The 18541-nt window shown below is 49.7% G+C and overlaps 1 protein-coding gene and 1 non-coding gene across 7 annotated transcripts in view; both read right to left on the reverse strand.

The window, feature by feature from the left end:
* Positions 1–3171: 3171 nt before the first annotated feature.
* Positions 3172–3243, reverse strand: TRNAC-GCA. Its single transcript has one exon. It is a non-coding gene; the product is annotated as a tRNA-Cys (tRNA).
* A 4057-nt stretch (positions 3244–7300) lies between these two features.
* DCAF4 (DDB1 and CUL4 associated factor 4) overlaps positions 7301–18541 on the reverse strand; it is a 34766-nt gene continuing 23525 nt past the window's right edge. For 3 of the 6 annotated variants that reach the window (XM_023183088.3, XM_026455854.1, XM_023183103.1), the window contains 6 exons: positions 15263–15342; positions 13253–13354; positions 13031–13128; positions 11163–11336; positions 10383–10497; positions 7516–8318 (listed from right to left, as the gene is read on the reverse strand). In XM_023183088.3, the coding sequence (XP_023038856.1) occupies positions 8125–8318; positions 10383–10497; positions 11163–11336; positions 13031–13128; positions 13253–13354; positions 15263–15342 (763 nt within the window). In that variant the 3' untranslated portion in view covers positions 7516–8124. Of the gene's footprint in view, positions 8319–10382; positions 10498–11162; positions 11337–13030; positions 13129–13252; positions 13355–15262; positions 15343–18541 lie in introns of all 6 variants that reach the window. The other 3 variants (XM_023183078.3, XM_023183111.1, XM_023183095.3) reach the window with 2 other exon arrangements.

Here is an 18541-nt window from a genome sequence, read left to right on the forward strand (position 1 = left end):
TGCAACACAAGCAGAGCCTGAATGGATTTCCCATCCACCACGGCAACTCAGTTCTGACTGCCCTGGACTACCAGGAGCATTTGTGTCTGCACGCCTTTGCTCAGATTATGGCATCTACAGAGAATACCCTTTTCGGTTTTGCAACAGCTGCTTTTATTCACGTGCAGCCAAGAGTGCAAGCAGGCAGGCAGGTCGTAGGAGCAAGCAGGGAGACGTGAGCAAAGATATGATAGCCAGGCCCAGGTCAGAAGGTACCGTGGGAGGCAGAGGCAGTGAGTCTTTAGGAAAGAGGGAGAAAAGGGGAAACTGTTGAACTTAACCCAAAAAGATCTGAAATGTCCAGAGGAACAGTAAGAAGCCCATTCTCCCCAACACAAGGGGCCTAATAGTGTCTTGAACTTCAGGAGGAGCCCCGCTGGCTCTGCTACATGTATCAGCAGAAGACCTTGGGCAAATCACTCTCTTGAGATCCACACTTTTCTTCTGTAAAGTGTGGAAATTTACTTCCTAGGGTTGTAGGAATGAAAACAAAATCATGCTGGCAAAACACAAAATGGTTCATCTATCTTAACAAGTGTCTACTGTGTCAAGTGCTGGGGAAACGAAACTTCCCTGAGGTGTCTTTTATGCTGAGCCTTAAAAGTTGGACTTTTCTGGACGAAAAGGAGTTGGGTGGCTTGAGTAGAGGCCCGGGCGTGTGGGGGACAGGCTTGAAACGTGGTGTCCCGAGAGCACCAGGTGTGAGGCAGAGATGGCGCAAGAGGATGGAGAGGCATATGAAGTCAGATCACAAAAGGCCACACGATCTGAGGCACAGGAAGCATCGAAAGCAAAGATCTAGAAAGATCATTCCTGTGGCAGCACAGTGGATGGACTGGAGAGGACAGACTTAGAGTGGGACCAGAGCCTTTTAGCAACATGTGCAAATGGAGAAATCAATAAGAAATGGAGTTTAGCCTGAAATTGTTTGTGGGGATGGTTAGGTGGAAGATTTAGACCAGGACAGATCTAGGGTTGACAGGTAATAGGGAGGGGCTGACTTGGTCTTAGATGAAGGATGCTGCTGTGTGAGGAACCTCGTTGGGGACACCTAGGAGGCTGGCAGTACCCTCCAAACCATGTTGGGCCAGTTGGAGTGTAGGGTGCCCACAGCAACATGGGACAGGAGGCAGTATTAATTTGTGGGCTTTTTTTTTTTTTTTTTTTTGGAGATGGAGTCTCACTCTGTTGCCCAGGCTGGAGTGCAGTGGTGCCATCTCGGCTCACTGCAACCTCCGCCTCCAGGGCTCAAGGGATTCTCCTGCCTCAGCCCCCTGAGTAGCTGGGATTACAGGCGTGGACCACCACGCCTGGTTAATTTTTATATTTTCAGGAGACACGGGGGTCTCACCATGTTGGTCAGGTTGGTCTTGAACTCCTGACCTCAAGTGATCTGCCCGCCTTGGCCTCCCAAAGTGTTGGGATTACAGGCGTGAGCCACTGCACCCAGCCAGTATTTGTGGGCATTTTTGATAACGAGTGTGAGCGATTCATTGTTGTCACTAGAAGGCTGTAAGTAAGCAAACACTGAGCTAGTTAGCAAGGGGTCTATCACAGCTCCGTGCTGCCGCCACAATCACCTGCTCATTTGCTACCTTTCATTGTCACCTGGGGAGTAGGGCAAAATGGAAAATCCTTCAAGGTCAGGCACGATGGCTCACCCTGTAATCCCAGTGCAAGGATGGCGTGAGGCCAGGAGTTCTAGACCAGCCTGAGCAACATGGCAAAATCCTGTCTCTACAAAAATACCCCAAAACCTCAAAAATCAGCTCGGTGTGGTGGCACACGCCTATAATCCCAGCTACTCAGGAGACTGAGGTGGGAGAACTGCTTGAGCCTGGGAGGTCAAGGCTGCAGTGAGCCACGATCACGCCGGCTGTACTCTAGCCTGGGCGACAGAGTGAGACCTTGTCTAAAAAAAAAAAAAAGAAAAATGCTCAGAGACTGTAGTATCAAGCAAACTGGCCAAAATGCTTATTCAACGTCTTGGCCAAGTTTAACCCCTTTTCATGCAACCTAGACCACATTTTAGGTGCAGTGAGTGTTAACCAAGAATCAACTGCTGTGCTTTACCCGCCGCCACTGAGTCGTGGAGGCAGAGGCTCAGGTGTGTTCAAGAATCAGCTTCCTCCCTAACCCACCGCCGTGGGCCAGGAAGGCATCACTGCTGGAGGTATCATGGACCTTACTACTGCTGTACAAGAGGCCCTGAAGGCCGCCCTCATCCACGATGGTCTAGCACGTGGAATTTGAGAAGCTGCCAAAGCCTTAGACAAGCACTGGGCCCATCCTTGTGTGCTGTCCCCAACTGTGATGAGCCTGCCTGTGTGGCTGGTGAAGGCCCTTGGTGCTGAACACCAGATCACCCAAATTAAGGTTGATGACAGGAAACTAGGGGAAGGGGTGGGCCACTGTAAAACTGACAGGGAAAACCCATAAAGTGGTTGGTTGCAGTTGTGTAGTGTTAAGGACCATGGCAAAGGATGTCATCAAAGAGTTGTTTGAGATGGAGTCTCTCTGTGTCACCCAGGCTGGAGTGCAGTGGCACGATCTCGGCTCACTGTAGCCTCTGCCTCCTGGTTGCAAGCAATTCTCCTGCCTCAGCCTCCCAAGTAGCTGGGATTATAGACACGCACCACCATGCCTGGCTAATTTGTATATTTTTAGTAGAGACGGGGGGTTGGGGGGGGCGGGTTTCGCCATGTGGTTCAGCTGGTCTTGAACTCTTGAACTCAAGTGATCCACCCAATTCGGCCTCCCAAAGTGCTGGGATTATAGGCGTGAGCCACCGTGCCCGGCCCTTCTTTCGTGTTTTAATTCAAGGGAACTTTGCATGTACTGAGTTTTCAAAAATATATGTTGAAGGAACATTTATATATATACTCCGACACACACCCGATGGCCAAATTGTGTTCACAGCTCTCAGACTTACTCATAGATTTAGAATCTCCTCAGGGACTTGGTCTTAATGGAATACAAAGGAGGTCCTAGAGAGGCTTTTTGTCCTAGTGGTCAGCCGGAATGTGGGAGGAACAATTTCAACACAAGAACAAGTTGAAAGTTCCTTTATCTTCTGGTAAGACTGTGGCTGACAGTATTTGCTTTTAAATGGAAGTGAGAAAACATCCGGGAAGGGGGCACCCGGATTTGAACCAGGGACCTCTTGATCTGCAGTCAAATGCTCTACCCCTGAGCTATACCCCCTTCACCTGTTGGGAGCTCTTTCCTTGTCCACTTATGGTGACTCAATACAATCAAGTTCCACCCACACTAGAGTTCTGGCAAGCTTTGTGTTCTAAAGCCCCACCTTCTTAATTATCCATCATCTGCTTTGGCTTTTCCCTTGGCCACCAATAAATTGAAAGGGAATACTTGAAAAATGACATCCTGGGCTGGGCATGGTGGCTCAGACCTATAATCCCAGCACTTTGGGAGGCTGAGGTGAGGTCAGGAGTTTGAGACCAGCCTGACCAACATGGCGAAACCCCATCGCCGCTAAAAATACAAGAAAATTAGGTGGGCGTGGTAGCAGGCACCTGTAATCCCAGCTACTAGGGAGGCTGAGGCAGGAGAATTGCTTGAACTCTGGGAGGCGGAGGTTACAGGGAGCTGAGATCACACCACTGCACTCCAGGCTGGACTAAGAGTGAGACTATATATAAAGTGTGTGCGCATGTGTGTGTGTGTGTTTTGTAAAGATAGGGTTTCTGCATGTTGCCCAGGCTGATTTCAAGTGATCCACCTGCCTGAGCTCAAGCAATCTTCCCGTCTCGGCCTCACTTCAGCCTCCCAAAGTACTGGGATTACAGGCATTAACCACAAAGCTTGGCTTTTGCTCTGTTCTTGATGGAACAATAGCCAGCTCTGACCTGGGGCTCCGCTGATAGCTGGGGGAGTGCTTTATTGAGGTTGAGTAGTGTGGCTCCTCCTTATCCCACTGGCAGGGGAGAACTGAAGCCTCTCCTTTCAAACCTGGCACTCGTTGGTATGGAGTGCAAGGGCGTAGGCCCGAGAAGCCCTTTCTCCCCTCATCGCCTTTCCAGGGGGAAGAGAAGCCAAGAACAGAGCTGGCTCCTTTCTCCAATCTCAGGGAAGAAACAGCACACTTGGAGACACAAAGTTTTTTCATGTAAAGTAACATTGAGAGTTCATCTAAACATCTGTCTTAGAAATTCAGGTTGAGGACTATGAAGGGAAGAGATGCTGTTAGAACAGAGGGAGGTGGGTGACGGCTCCAAAGACAGATGTGCTCCGGCAGAGAGCTGGGGTGTTCCCATGGTAGTCAAACCTTCCACTGAACCCACTGACCGGTTTCAGACCAGCACTGCAGTGGTCATGCCCAGTCACCTGCTGGAGAGGATGCCCTTGGGGGCGAGGAGAGAGGCCTGAGCCTGCATTCAGTCCACCTCTTGGCTTCCCCATTCCCCTGGGTGTGGTATGGGATGCCAACCAGGCGTAGTCACTGCATTCCCCATGCCCGCAGCCGAACATGCAATCCTCAAATGTCCCGAGCCTCTGGGTTGAAAAGCCAAGGGCTGGTAAGGTTGAGGGACAGGCTTCCTAGAAATAAAACCCCGGAACAGGAATAACTGCAGGAAGACTGTGAATGGTTTGTGCTGGGACAGGAGGGGTCAGAAATTCTGGGCTTGGCAGAGCTGGGCTTTCTCTCACGAGAAATGAGAATAATGTCACCCTTGTCTCTAACCCATGTGGAAAAAATGGATGAGCTCAAAATCAATTGGACCAAATGTACAAAGGATCCTGTGACTAGAGGAGTGGCCCAGGATGGTGGAGCGGGGCTGGGAGGAGGGTTTACCCTATTAGAAAAATCTCTCTCAACTCTTTCCCACTGTTGTTAATCTGGGCCCGGAAAATGAGCAGGACACAGCAGTGAGGGAAACGGGCTTCAGAGTTGGGAAGAGTGGAATCTTAATCCCAGCTCAGCCCTTCTTGCCAAACCACTTTAACTCAAGAAACTTGTTTCCCAAACTGTGCTGTGGGGTTAGTGTGAGGGTGAGAAGCGCCTTACAAATGGCTCATGTCTGTAATGCCAGCACTTTGGGAGGCTGAGGCCAGAGGATCACTTGAGCCTAGGAGTCAAGACCAGCCTGGGAAACATAGGGAGACTCCATCTCTACAAAAAATAAAAAATTAACTGAGTGCGGTGGTGCACACCTGTGGGCCTAACTGCTCAGAAGGCTGAGGTGGGAGGATTGCTCAAGCCCAGGAGGTCAAGACTGCAGTGAGTAGTAACTGTGCTACTGCAATTCATGCAGTCCAGCTTGGGCGACAGAGTGAGACCATGTCTCAAAAAATACAGGGCTGGGGGGCTGACATACAGTGGGTGCTTATCAGCTAATATCAGGGAGCATCTGCTTGTGTATGTGAAGAAAAGCTGGAAAGATGCAGTCCCTGGGCCTCTTCCCCTCAACCAGGCTTCGCTATGGCCTAGGAACCATGATGAGGCTGGAAATGGAGGCAGCACTTGCCTGTCCCTGCCCAACTTCTCCTGTTGAGGTATCTCTGTCCTTTCCTGAAGACGTGGATGTAATCTACTATCCAGCCATCCCTTCCTGTACCACCATGATCCTGAAAGTGGGGAAGAGAATACAGAAGACTGCCAGCCACCCACAATGCTAAGAGGGCACAGTACAAACTGCCCTGGGGTTTGCTGGTGGGAGAGGGAAGAGGTCACAGCCTTAGGTAACTCAGGCGGACAGATTCAATATATTTAAGAACCGAGCCAGCTGCGGTGGCTTAAGCCTGCAATCCCAGCACTTTGGGAGGCTGAGACAGGCGGATCACCTGAGGTCAGGAGTTTGAGACCAGTGTGACCAACATGGAGAAACCCCGTCTCTACTAAAAATACAAAAAAAGTAGCTGGGCATGGTGGTACATGCCTGTAATCCCAGCTACTCAGGAAGGCTGAGGCAGGAGAGTCACTTGAACCCGGGAGGCAGAGGATGCAGTGAGCTGAGATGGTGCCACTGCACTCCAGCCTGGGCAACGAGAGTAAAACTCCGTCTCAAAACAAAACAAAAAAACAAACAAACAAAGTAGGCAGGGCACAGTGGCTCACACCTATAATCCCAGCACTTTAGGAGGCTAAGGCAAGAGGGCCACTTGAACCCAGAAGTTTCAGACTAGCCTAGGTAACATGGCCAGACCCATCTCTACAAAAAAAATCAAAAAATTAACCGCCATGCGTGGTGACACACGCCTGTAGTCCCAGTTACTCAGGAGGCTGAGACTGCAGGATTGCTTTAGCCCAGCGGTTTCAGGCTGCAGTGAGCTGTGATCGTGCCACTGCACTTCCAGCCTGGGTGACACAGAGTGGGACTCTTGTCTCAAAAAAGAAAATTAAAAAGCTTTTTCAAAATGTGTACACCACATTATTTTCAAGCCTTTAAACACTCAGGTTCTTCCTTTTTCCCTCCCTAGACTATGGTTCCTTCTGTCGTAAAATTACATGAGTTGATGCCGGGTGTGATGGCTTATGCCTGTAGTCCCAGCACTTTGGGAGGCCGAGATGGGCAGATCACTTGAGCTCAAGAGTTCAAGACCAGCCTGGGCAACACTGTGAAACCCTGTCTCTGTAGTCCCAGCTACTCAAGAGGCTGAAGTGGGAGGATCCCTTGAATACAGAAGGTGGTGGTTGCAGTAAGCCAAAATCGTGCCACCGCATTCCAGCCAGGGTGACAGAATAAGACCCTGCCTCAAAAAAAAAAAAAAAGTTTGGTTCTCTATAGAATACGTTGTATTAGTCAGGGTACTGGCAGGAAATGGATGGAACATTCAAGTGGCTGAGAGTCTACCTAGTGAGGCATCCTGGGCCAGCAGCAGTGAGGTGTGATGACCAGCTGTAGGTCTGAAGGGACAAATGGTGAGTTGTTGGAACCCGGCTCTCTCTGAGCACTTTCCAATAGAAGTGGTGGGTTTTAGTTACAGCCACCCATAGCCCAGTCAGAAGGGAGCCGGGGAACCAGCGATCCCACCTCCCTCTTCTCCTGCCCTCTGTGTTCTGCTGTTGCTTCCCACGGGCTGAACTTACCTGGCTGCTGGGAGCCAGGGAACCCTGACCTATTCCAGAGGTGATTCTCTTGGGCATGCACAGAGCAGGGTGGAGATGGAGAGATGAGGAGGGCAGAGTGGGTCTGGAGGGGCCCAGGGAAGCTCTCCAGGAAGGCTATGAAAGCTGGTCCCAGCAGCCCAAGCTTCATGATCTCCTGAGTCATTCACAGAAGCGCATGTCACACCATGATTCTTTTCTTGGTTTATTGTTTGGTAGAAAAACAGGCTCTTTAACACTGAATAAACATCTCAAAAACCGTCACTCCTAGACTACAAAAAGTCAAAACCAATCACTCTGATGCCAGGCCCTTGAATCTGACATTCAAGTCACTGTAATAGAAACCAGAGCTGCTGTACCTTACATTCTGGAAGGTGCTTCAACAAAGTCATGTTAAGGACTGTTTAAAACTCCTAGCATGTAAGAAGATCCATTTTTCCTTCCAATGCCTTTGGATAATAAAAGGAGAATCCCGGAGATCTGCTGTTGAGTTTGTGAAGGCCAAGTTTAAGGATTCCAAACTCCAGCCTTCAATATTTCTGCAGAGACTTAGAGAAGTAACCTCCCTGTCCTCTCCCGCTGGCTTCCCCAAGTACAGATGCAGGTCTTCCTGCGACCCAGGCACCGAGGGCTCAAACCATCTCACCGTCTCATCGCTGGGCTTCTCCAATGGGCTCTTGGTGGAAGAAGCTTTTAGTTTTTGCCAATCTTCAGTCCTTAGAAAAGTCTTTTTTTGTTAAGAAAAGGTAGGGAGGGTTAAGTAAGTTCTAAGAATTCAGTAAGAAAAGGAAATAGGTACCTTTTATGAAAAGGACTTCCAAGCTCTGAGCCAGCAATTTAACTCAAATAACTTTCCTGAGTGTCTCCACACAGAAGGTTTAGCACTTTTCTCCTAGCAGCCAGAGGATGGGATCTGTGTACACTGTCACTTAAAACGCCCTCATCAGATGCAGTAGGAAGTTACACTTTCCTCCCGTAAGTCAAATCCACATAGCTCTGGGCTGTACCCTGCAGAATTAGCTGTAGGAGTAACAGTAAAGGTCCTGCCCGACAGCCATGAGCAGCCCCGGCGCACCCCGGGAGCCCCCCAGCCGCGACGAGAAGGCCACACTGGGAATGTCGGCCTTGGAGGCAGGGTACGGGGAGGGTATGGTTCTGAGGAGGTGAGCATCGTGGAGGCTCCAGATTCTCGTGTAGCAGTCCTGGCCCACTAGGAAAGAGGAAAGACACATGGCAGGCTAGTGAGAGAATGCAAAGGAAAACTCACCTACATATGGACATGGCTTCTCAAGATTCCCCAGGGCTGTGATTTCACGTGAGCCAAAACACAAACTCATTAACAGAGCATTTCTACAGATAACGCAAGTCGCCCTGTTGTGCTAGAACAATGACAAGACGCCCTGGTTGGCTGTGTGATGCCACGAGTGCCTTGGAGGTATCCTGGCTAATGTCTGGCGATTCTGCTGCTCTTGATGTCACGGAATGTTCAAGTGTGAGCGCAGCCCACCTGGTCTAGGTGACATGCAACTGATTTCTCCCGATTTTTAGGGACAAGGTCTTGTTCTGTCGTCCAGGCTGGGGTGCAATGGTGCAATCTGGGCTCCCTGCAACCTTGAACTCCTGAGTTACCTCAGCTTCCTGAGTTAACTGGGACTACAGGTGTGTGCCACCATGCCTAATTTTTTTGTTTTGAGATAGGGTCTTGCTATGTTGCCCTGGCTGGTCCTAAACTCCCAGACTCAAGCTTCCTAAGTGCTAGTAATTATAGCTGCCACGCCTGGCCTGATTTTTTCATGATATAGTAAAAGTCTGTCAAGGTCATTACATACTGGGGATGGACTAGGTTGACAACTCTCCCCACAGCTCTTTCTGGTTTAATGCTTCAGTTCCTAAGACCAGTTTCAGTCTTTAGGGCTCCAGTTCTGAGGACTGTGACACACAACAGCATGGGTTATAGCAGCCCAGAAACATGATATATACTACTGGAGAACTTCAGCAGAAGAGGACAGGCCTTGGGCAGTCATGGATTTCACATTTGTGATTCTGATCACTTGTGTGACTCTGAGACCAGAAGTGCTACCTTGGCTGAAGCTGAATCCCGGCTGCAGTTTATTACTGCAGCTGGCGACCACCTGCATCTGCCTTTCAGCAAGGCTGAGCTCTCTCTATCATCCAGCTCACAGGAGCTCTTCTGCGATAAAAATAGGTGAAAAATCGATTTAAAAAGGAAGCGAAGTCCTGGTGTTGATGAGAATAGTAAATAAGTCTAAGAACGTCCTAACAAAGTGATGCTTCCTAGCCACGAAAATGTCCCATGGGGAATAAGCCCGTTCCATAGGAATACCAGTAGAGGTGGTTCATGAAGACTGAGAACACATTCTGTAGTGTCAGGGGCCACTATTTCAGTGTGAAAGCACTGAGCCTGCTGTGGCCACTATCATCTGTAATCAACTGGTAACTCCCTTCCCAGGGGCTCAGTGGCCAGACAGCGTTCCTAATCCGCAGACTGTGGAGCCACAGGGATGGTAGTAAAGGGGCCATGAATCTTTTTTATTTATTTATTTATTTTGAGAAGGAGTCTCGCTCTGTCACCAGGCTGGAGTACAGTGGCGCAATCTTGGCTCACTGTAACCTCCGACTTCCTGGTCCAAGCAATTTTCCTGCTTCAGACTCTCGAGTAGCTGGAATTACAGGCAGGTGCCACCACGCCCAGTTAGTTTTTGTATTTTAGTAGTAACGGGTTTCACCATGCTGGCCAGGATGGTCTCAATCTTGTGGCCTCGTGATCCACCCTCCTTGGCCTCCCACCGTGTTGGGATTACGGGCGTCAGCTACCGCGCCGGGCTGGGGCCAATAATCTTTACAATGACCATAACTTCTTTTCTCAGCATCCGCTGGTGGAAATGTGAGGAGAGACAACAGGGAGCCCACGTTTTCGGGTAAGATAGCTGTGTGGTGGGATCATGCTGGCCTGATGAAATCCACGCAAACTCCAAACCCAGGCCCCCCAGCACCTCCCCACCTGCCTGTTTCTGAAGTGACGTTTGCCCACTGACATGGGATGAGGCTGTCCACCTAGTGGACATTTATTTACACTGCTGATTACTAATATATCCAATTCTACTTCCCTCCTAGTCTCCCCACCCAACTGTCCACACTCCCCTCGATTCAGTTCTGTTTCGGGGTAACTTTTCCCTCTGCTGCTGAAGTTGCTGGGATTGCCCTGAGAGACAGTATTGGATGGGGTGGAACTTCCCCTTCCTTCCTCAAGTACCTGCCACCAGGATTCCTTCTTCCTCGTGCACATGCAGGGGCAGGTAGGCATACTCATTCACATGGCCTTCGTACTGCCTTATGCACTTAGTGGTCCTCAGGTCCCACAGCTTGATCTGTGGAAAGAAGCACCAGGAGCCATCAGAGGGGCCAGGAGGTACCATGGTGGTCCCCAAGTGTGAAGCCAGGAAGGCAAGGTGGTCTCCAGTGGCCTGTGCAGGTCATGAAGACCTCCATCTCGAATTCCTGAGCCTTGGAGTCCATCAAAAGCATGTAACCAGGTCAGGCGTGGTGGCTCACGTCTGTAATCCCAGCACTTTGGGAGGTCAAGGTGGGCAGATCATGAGGTCAGGAGTTCGAGATCAGCCTGACCAACATGGTGAAACCCCGTCTCTACTAAAAATACAAAAATTATCCGGGTGCCTGCAATCCCAGCTACTCAGGAGGCTGAGGCAGGAGAATCGCTTGAACCTGAGAGATGGAGGTTGCAGTGAGCCGAGATTGCACCATTGCACTCCAGCCTGGGCAACACAGCAAGATTTCGTCGCAAAAAAAAAAGAAAGGTACATAACCAGAGAATCCTTTTCACTTTTGTTCACATCAGATTAGGCTCATATGGGCAACAAAGCAGTCCCCATGCAGGGCCAACAAATCACTTGGTCTTCAGTGAACTTCCCCTGCCTGGGGTCTCGGTATGAGGACCTCTTCAGCAGAACCCTTTCCCCTGGCAGGTCTCTGGGCCACGAGACCCTGTGGCCTGAGAAAGTTCATGATCCCCTACCTTTCCAGCCATGTCTGATGCCATCAGGTATTGCTCATCTTGGAGGATCCGCACAGAGGTCACTGCTGAGTCATGAAACAGGCGGGTGGCCTTCCACCCCTTGCCTTGATTTCCACAACGCAGATCAATAGCAAAGATTTCCCCAGAGCGGCAGCCATTAAACAGCAGAGGAACCTGCGGAAAGAGGGCCTGCTCGGTCCTGGCTACCATGACCTCCCTCTGAGGCTGGGCAGGGCAGGTCCTCCTGCTATAACCCTCTTCCAGCCTCTGGGTCGGATGGTGTGATCAGACATGTGCTGGTCAGGGTTTGGGTCTCAATGGAGTTGGAAGGGAGGATGATTCCTTGTTAGTGGCCAGAAGAACCAGACCCCACGTGTGTCCTCCTCATGGGCAGCATGGAGGTCCTAGGAGCTGCTTGTTCCCCACCCCCATGCACTGCCCCCTTTGGCCTTTCTTTCTGAAGTCCCAGAGACAGCACCCCATCTCTACTAAAAGCGGGTCAGCACATTCATTCACTTTTAAGGAAAGATGGTATTTTCTAGAGAAAAGTCCTTAAAATATAGTTATGACCACTTTTTTTTTTTTGAGACAGAGCCTTGCCCTGTTGCCCAGGCTAGAGTGCAGTGGTGCCATCTCGGCTCACTGCAACCTCCGCCTCCCAGGTTCACGTGATTCTCCTGCCTCAGCCTCCTGAGCAGCTGGGATTACAGGCGCCCGGCACCACACCCAGCTAATTTTTGTATTTTTAGTAGAGAAGAGGTTTCATTATCTCGGCTACGCTGGTCTCAAACTCCTGACCTCGTGATCTACCCATCTCGGCCTCCCAAAGTGCTCGGATTACAGCCATGAGCCACTGCACCTGGCCTGTTTTTTTTTTTTTTTTTTTTTCTTTGAGGCGGAGTCTCGCTCTGTCGCCCAGACTGGAGTGCAATGGCCGGATCTCAGCTCACTGCAAGCTCCGCCTCCCGGGTTTACGCCATTCTCCTGCCTCAGCCTCCCAAGTAGCTGGGACTACAGGCGCCCGCCACCGCGCCCGGCTAGTTTTTTGTATTTTTTTAGTAGAGACAGGGTTTCACCATGTTAGCCAGGATGGTCTCAATCTCCTGACCTCGTGATCCGCCCGTCTCGGCCTCCCAAAGTGCTGGGATTACAGGCTTGAGCCACCGCGCCTGGCTTTTTTTTTTTTTTTTAAACTGACTTGAATTTATCAAGCTTAAATTCTTTTTTTTTTTTTTTTTTTTGAGACGGAGTCTCGCTCTGTCGCCCAGGCTGGAGTGCAGTGGCGCGATCTCAGCTCATTGCAAGCTCTACCTCCCGGGTTCATGCCATTTTCCTGCCTCAGCCTGCCGTGTAGGTGGGACTAAAGGCGCCTGCCTCCATGCCCGGCTAATTTTTGTATTTTTAGTAGAGATGGGGTTTCCCTGTGTTAGGCAGGAAGGTCTCGATCTCCTGACCTCGTGTTCCGCCCATCTCGGCCTCCCACAGTGCTGGGATTACAGGCGTGAGCTACTGCGCCCGGCCCTGATTTTTCAAATATATAAAATATATAACCTGAGAGCTGTGAAGAATTGGTGTTTAGCTTATACATTTTAAAGATAGTTTGTCCTGCTAGGTAAATCCAAGTACCCAAGAACTGCTCACAATTCCTTTCCATGAGAGGTTGTTTAGAGCAACTGAGGCAAGCCTTTCTGGATCAACCAACTTTCACTCAGTTCAGACACACTTACAAAGGAACCCACTGATCCTTCCTGATGCTCTTTCTCCCCTGTCAAAGAGGACTAGATGGCCCACAGAGGAGGCCAATTTTAATCTGGCCAAATTTCTGCACGGGGCAAACTTTATATTCTGCCTGTCCCAATCCAACCAACCATGAGAGCAAACTGCTGGGCCAAGACATCACTGTTGGTCCCAAAGGACTGCCGGTGTCCCGTCACCACGTTGGTCAACAGGACCCGCCGAGACAAGCCTGGTGGAGACAGAGATAGGCTGATGAGATTATGTCACATGTAGTCTGGGGAGAGGGACAGCTACATGGGGTTTTAAGGTCTGTTAAGGCTTCTTCTCTGGGCACCTGGGGAGCCCAGGCTCACCTGTACTGAAGCAGTTATTTGCTTGGATATTCAGGGACCAGGCACAGGACCAGGCACCAGGGATCCGGAAACTGCAGAGCATGCCAGGCCGGTCTATTCCTGCTAAGGGGATAGGAGAATGTAAATTGTGGCTGCCCTCTAGGCAGGCCAGGGACCACTGGGTTCAGAAAACATCCAAATATGCCCATAGCTGCTCAGAGGGTCTATACCTTTGGCCCCACTCTGGGTTTTGTGGTTGCAAGAGAGAGGCTCAGCTGGGATGCCTGGCTCACAAGTGGTTATTCTGAAAATCCATGTATGTTAACATTCCCAGTAGTCATGTTTATAGTACTAATAGTACTGATATCAAGGAGGTAGTGTACTGTCGGAGGTAAGGTGGCTCCGATCCTCGATCACCTACCAGCTATGTGATCTCAGGCAAGTGTGTGTATATATACATACACACACACACACAGACACACACACACACATTATTAAAGATATATATATATATTTTTAAGACAGGGTCTTGTTCTTTTGCCCAGTCTGGAGTGCAGTGGCATGATCATGGCTCAATGCATCCTCAACTTCCCAGGCTCAAGGAATCCTCCCATCTCAGCCTCCCAAGTAGCTGGGACCACAGGTGTAAGTCACCACACATGGCTAATTATTTATTTTTTGTAGAGACTGGAGTCTTGCTATGTTGCTCAGGCTGGTCTCGAACTCCTGGGCTCAAACGATTATCCTGCCTTGGCCTCCCAAATTGTTGGGATTATAGGCATGAGTCACCATGCTTTGATAAAATATTTTTTAAAATCAACTTTTGCACTGATAGAACGTGCAGATTGTAAGGATACAGTTCAGTGAGTTATTACAAACTAAATATAGCCAGTACCCACCAACCAGGTTGAGAAACAAAACAATCCAGGCCAGGCGCGGTGGCTCACACCTGTAATCCCAGCACTTTGGCAGGCCAAGGCGGGTGGATCACCTGAGGTCAGGAGTTCGAGACCAGCCTGACCAACATGGAGAAATCCCATCTCTACTAAAAATACAAAAATAGCCAGGTGTGGTGGTACATGCCTGTAATCCCCTCTACTTGGGAGGCTGAGGCAGGAGAATCACTTGAACCCCAGAGACGAAGGTTGCGGTGACCTGAGATCACGTCACTGTACTCCAACCTGGGCAACAAAACTCTGTCTCAAAAACAAACAAAGAAAAAAGAAAAGACATAAAACAATCCAGTACCCCAGAGGCCTCCCTCACATACCTTTCCCAATTACTACCTCTCCAAAGGGTACTGTGAGCCTGACCTCTAACACTAAAAATTACTTTTGTAAGGCAAGTTCTGAAACCCTCTGCCTCAGTTTCCTTAACTGTAAAATGGTGGTAAGACACACTCCTGCCTATAAGCTTGCTGTGTGATGAAATATACTAGGCACTGGGCTAAATGTGTGTGATCTCATCTAATTCTCCATGGATGTGCACTGGGAAGGCCTTGTCCACTTTAGAGAGGTTCAACATTCCATTCAAGTTGGCAAGGGGCAGAGCTGGGATTCGTGCCAGGTCTGCCTGAAACCCACACTCTTAAGAGGCCTCTCACTCTTGTCTTATGGATCCTAATTTTCTGACAGACTGAAAATGTAAAAATGCTGTCAGGAAGGAGGAGTCAAATTGCCTTAACCTAGGCAGAATGTTAAGTACCCCTGATAGCGCCTGAGGTGCTCCAGACCTTCGGAGTTGTCTTCTGAATGATGTGCACAGGCATCCAAATCAGTGTTTTAATCTCACGTTGGTTTACATATATGTTAAGTCTGCTCTGGCTGCTGAAATGACTGAAATGGCCCAAGATGGGTAAAAAGGGGCAGATGCTATAAAGAAAAGCACATGCTTCTGGTACTAACGCTGGGACAGGCTTAGGGAATCCTCCCACAGTGCCTCTGCAGTGGCCCCACACTCCTCTCTAAGCCACCCCCACACAGCTCTCGGGAGATGTAGGACAGATTTCTTCAAAGGAAGAGAACGCTGTACCTGGGTGACTATTGACGAACAGTGACGCTGGGAGCAGGGTGGCACAGCCCGGAGTCTCTGCGAGTCCCATGAGGCACAGTCTGGAAAAAGCTGTTAAGGACAGTTAGGCACAAGGCTCCCCTCTGGGAGGAGGCATGGGCATTCACCCTTCAGAAGGTCATACGGCACACAACCTAGGACAGAGTAACCCCACCGTCCAGATTCAACATACGTTTACACTGTCCACATTTAGCTTCGCGTGTTTGTTTTTGAGACGGAGTTTCACTCTTGTTGCCCAGGCTGGGGTTCAATGGCGTGATCTTGGCTTACTGCAACCTCTGCCTCCTGGGTTCAAGCGATTCTCCTGCCTCAGCCTCCTGAGTAGCTGGGATTACAGGCATGTGCCACCACGCCTAATTTTGTATTTTTAGTAGACATGGGGTTTCTCCATCTTGGTCAGGCTGGTCTTGAACACCCGACCTCAGGTGATCTGCCCGCCCTGGCCTCCCAAAGTGCCGGGATTATAGGGGTGAGCCATCGTGCCTGGCCAGCTTCAGATGTTTTTTAAAGGGAAAAATAAATCAGATATAGTTAAAGGCTGGGTGTGGTGGCTCCTGCCTATGTAATCCCAGCACTTTGGGAAGCTGAGGCAGGAGGATCACTCGAGCCCAGGAGTTCGAGACCAGCCTGGGAAACATGGCAAAACCTTTTCTCTACAAAAAATACAAAAACTAGCTGGGCATGGTGGTGTGTGCCTGTAGTACCAGCTCCCTTGGGACGCTGAGGTGGGAGGATTGCTTGAGCCTTGGAAATCGAGGCTGTGGTGAGCTGTGATCATGTGAGTGCATTCCAGCCTGACTGACAGATTAAGACCATGTCTCAAAAATAAAATACTATTAAAAAACCCCAAAAGTCCCCCTCTCTGATCCCTCCCTAGTCCAATTCTCCCTTCTCCCCCACCCAGAAAGAACTGCTCTTCTCAAATTGGTGTAAGTTCTTCTAAGCCATGCTGTATTTCCACTACATGTATTTGTCAATAAATAAAACAAAGCAACTTTTGTTTTAAAAAATACATACAGAAATGGCACTGCACAGAATATCTCACTACCAGCTTTTAACATTTCTGCTTATCTGAATGGGTGCCAGGTGACACCTCACTATTATTTCAATGGCCATTTCCCTGACTACATGTGGGTGTCTCTGTTCACATGAGCGTAGTCACTGGGCAGTCTCTCTGACCTGCCCCTTTACACTCTTCCCTATGTGTGTGTCTTCTGACTGATGTGGTTCCTCTCCTTTTCCCCTCATAGCCAAACTTCACTCCAGAGGAGCCTGTATTTATTCTCACTCCCTTGCCTTTCCTCCACTGAAATCCAGGCCTGACCCTCAGCTTCCCAGAGAAATGTTCTCACCACAGTCTTCAATAAGCTCCTGATTTCTAAATCTGATGGAAATGTTCCAGTTCTGCCCTATGGCCATGTAGCCTAATTTCTACTACACACTCCTTGGCCTCAACCCACCACTCTCCGGGAAGTCTATCCTGGGCCTTCTCCTATCACAAGATGCCCGGGCTAGGACCTGCGCCTGCCCCTTGGTGCCCTTCCCTCCACTCCTGAGGAAGGGCGTGCCTCATTTCACGCCCTCACTGCCGCTCTCAGTCTTGCAGCAGCTTGTCTGAGGACTTGCTCTCACCTGTCTATCCCCCAACAATGCCACCAAAGGAATCATTTTCAAAAATGGCTCCACAATCACAACCCGCTGGGACCTCCCACATCCCTGAGCGAGCATTCAGTCTTGAAAGGTCCTATTCCCTAGCCAGAGACATCATGAATATCAAACTACTGCCAAACACACCAAGCTTTCTCCCAACTCCTCCTCCTTTTAGGAGTCCCTGGCCTCTTCCTGCCCTCATGGGTCTCCCTCCAGGAAGGCGGCTGCAATCCCTCCTGCATGCAGCTTTCCTCCTACACTGAAGACTTGTGGCGCTGCCTGTCTCTATCTCCTTGCAACTGCATATACTCGATAGGTGTTGCCTGAATGACCACACATATTCCTCACTGGAAAACGTAACTATCTGAAAAGCAATCACGTAACCTTTTAAAAATCTTTTAAAACATTTTATTTTTATATATGTATTTTTCGATGGAGTCTTGCTCTGTCGCCCAGGCTGGAGTGCGGTGGCGCAATCTTGGCTCACTGCAACCTCTGTCTCCCGGGTTTTGAAGCAATTCTCCCGCCTCAACTTCCCAAGTAGCTGGGATTACAGGCATGCGCCACCACACCTGGCTAATTTTTGTATTTTTAGTAGAGATGGGGTTTCACCATGGTGGCCAGGCTGGTCTCGAACTCCTGACCTCAAGTGATCCACCTGCCTCGGCCTCCCAAAGTGCTGGGATTATGGGAATGAGCCACTGCGCCCAGTCACTTTTTTTTTTTCTTTTCTTTTTTTTAAGAGACAGGGTCTCTCTCTTTCACCCAGGCTGGAGTGCAGTAGTCTGATCACAGCTCACTGCAGCTTTGAACTCTGGGCTCAAGTGATCCTCCTGCCTCAGCTTCCTGAGTACCCGGAACTACAGGCATGCACCATGATGCTCAGCTCATAGAATTTTTTTTTCTTTTGTAGAGAGAAGGTCTTGCTATATTGCCCAGGCTGGTCTCAAACTCCTGGCCTTAAGCAATCCCTCCACTTTGGCCTCCCAAAGTGCTGAGATTACAGGTGCGAGCCACTGTGCCGGGCCAGGTAACGTTTTTTTTTGAGAGGGAGTCTGGCTCTGTCGCCCAGGCTGGAGTGCAGTGGCCGGATCTCAGCTCATTGCAAGCTCCGCCTCCTGGGTTTACGCCATTCTCCTGCCTCAGCCTCCCAAGTAGCTGGGACTACAGGCGCCCACCACCTCGCCCGGCTAGCTTTTTGTATTTTTTTAGTAGAGACAGGGTTTCACCGTGTTAGCCAGGATGGTCTCGAACTCCTGACCTCGTGATCCGCCCGTCTCAGCCTCCCAAAGTGCTGGGATTACAGGCTTGAGCCACCGCGCCCGGCCACATTCTTGACCATCTGAGTATGTGATATGTATGTGACATACCACTCTGGGTGGTAAGCTCCAAGTTAAGTATATCCAGGATAGAAAGGGTGCCGAAACTGTAAATGGGAACAGCATCACCAAATAAACTTATTTTGCTTCTGGGTTTGGAGGGCACGGAAGTGAAGAAAGTGGGATGTGCATGTTAGTTACTGTTGCTGAATCTCAGCTTATTTATATTCAAACTTTGAGTACTTATGGGGCCAGGCTAAGACTTAATCCT

The sequence above is a fragment of the Piliocolobus tephrosceles genome, chromosome 6 (genome assembly GCF_002776525.5).
Source record: "Piliocolobus tephrosceles isolate RC106 chromosome 6, ASM277652v3, whole genome shotgun sequence".
Taxonomy (NCBI): domain Eukaryota; kingdom Metazoa; phylum Chordata; class Mammalia; order Primates; family Cercopithecidae; genus Piliocolobus; species Piliocolobus tephrosceles.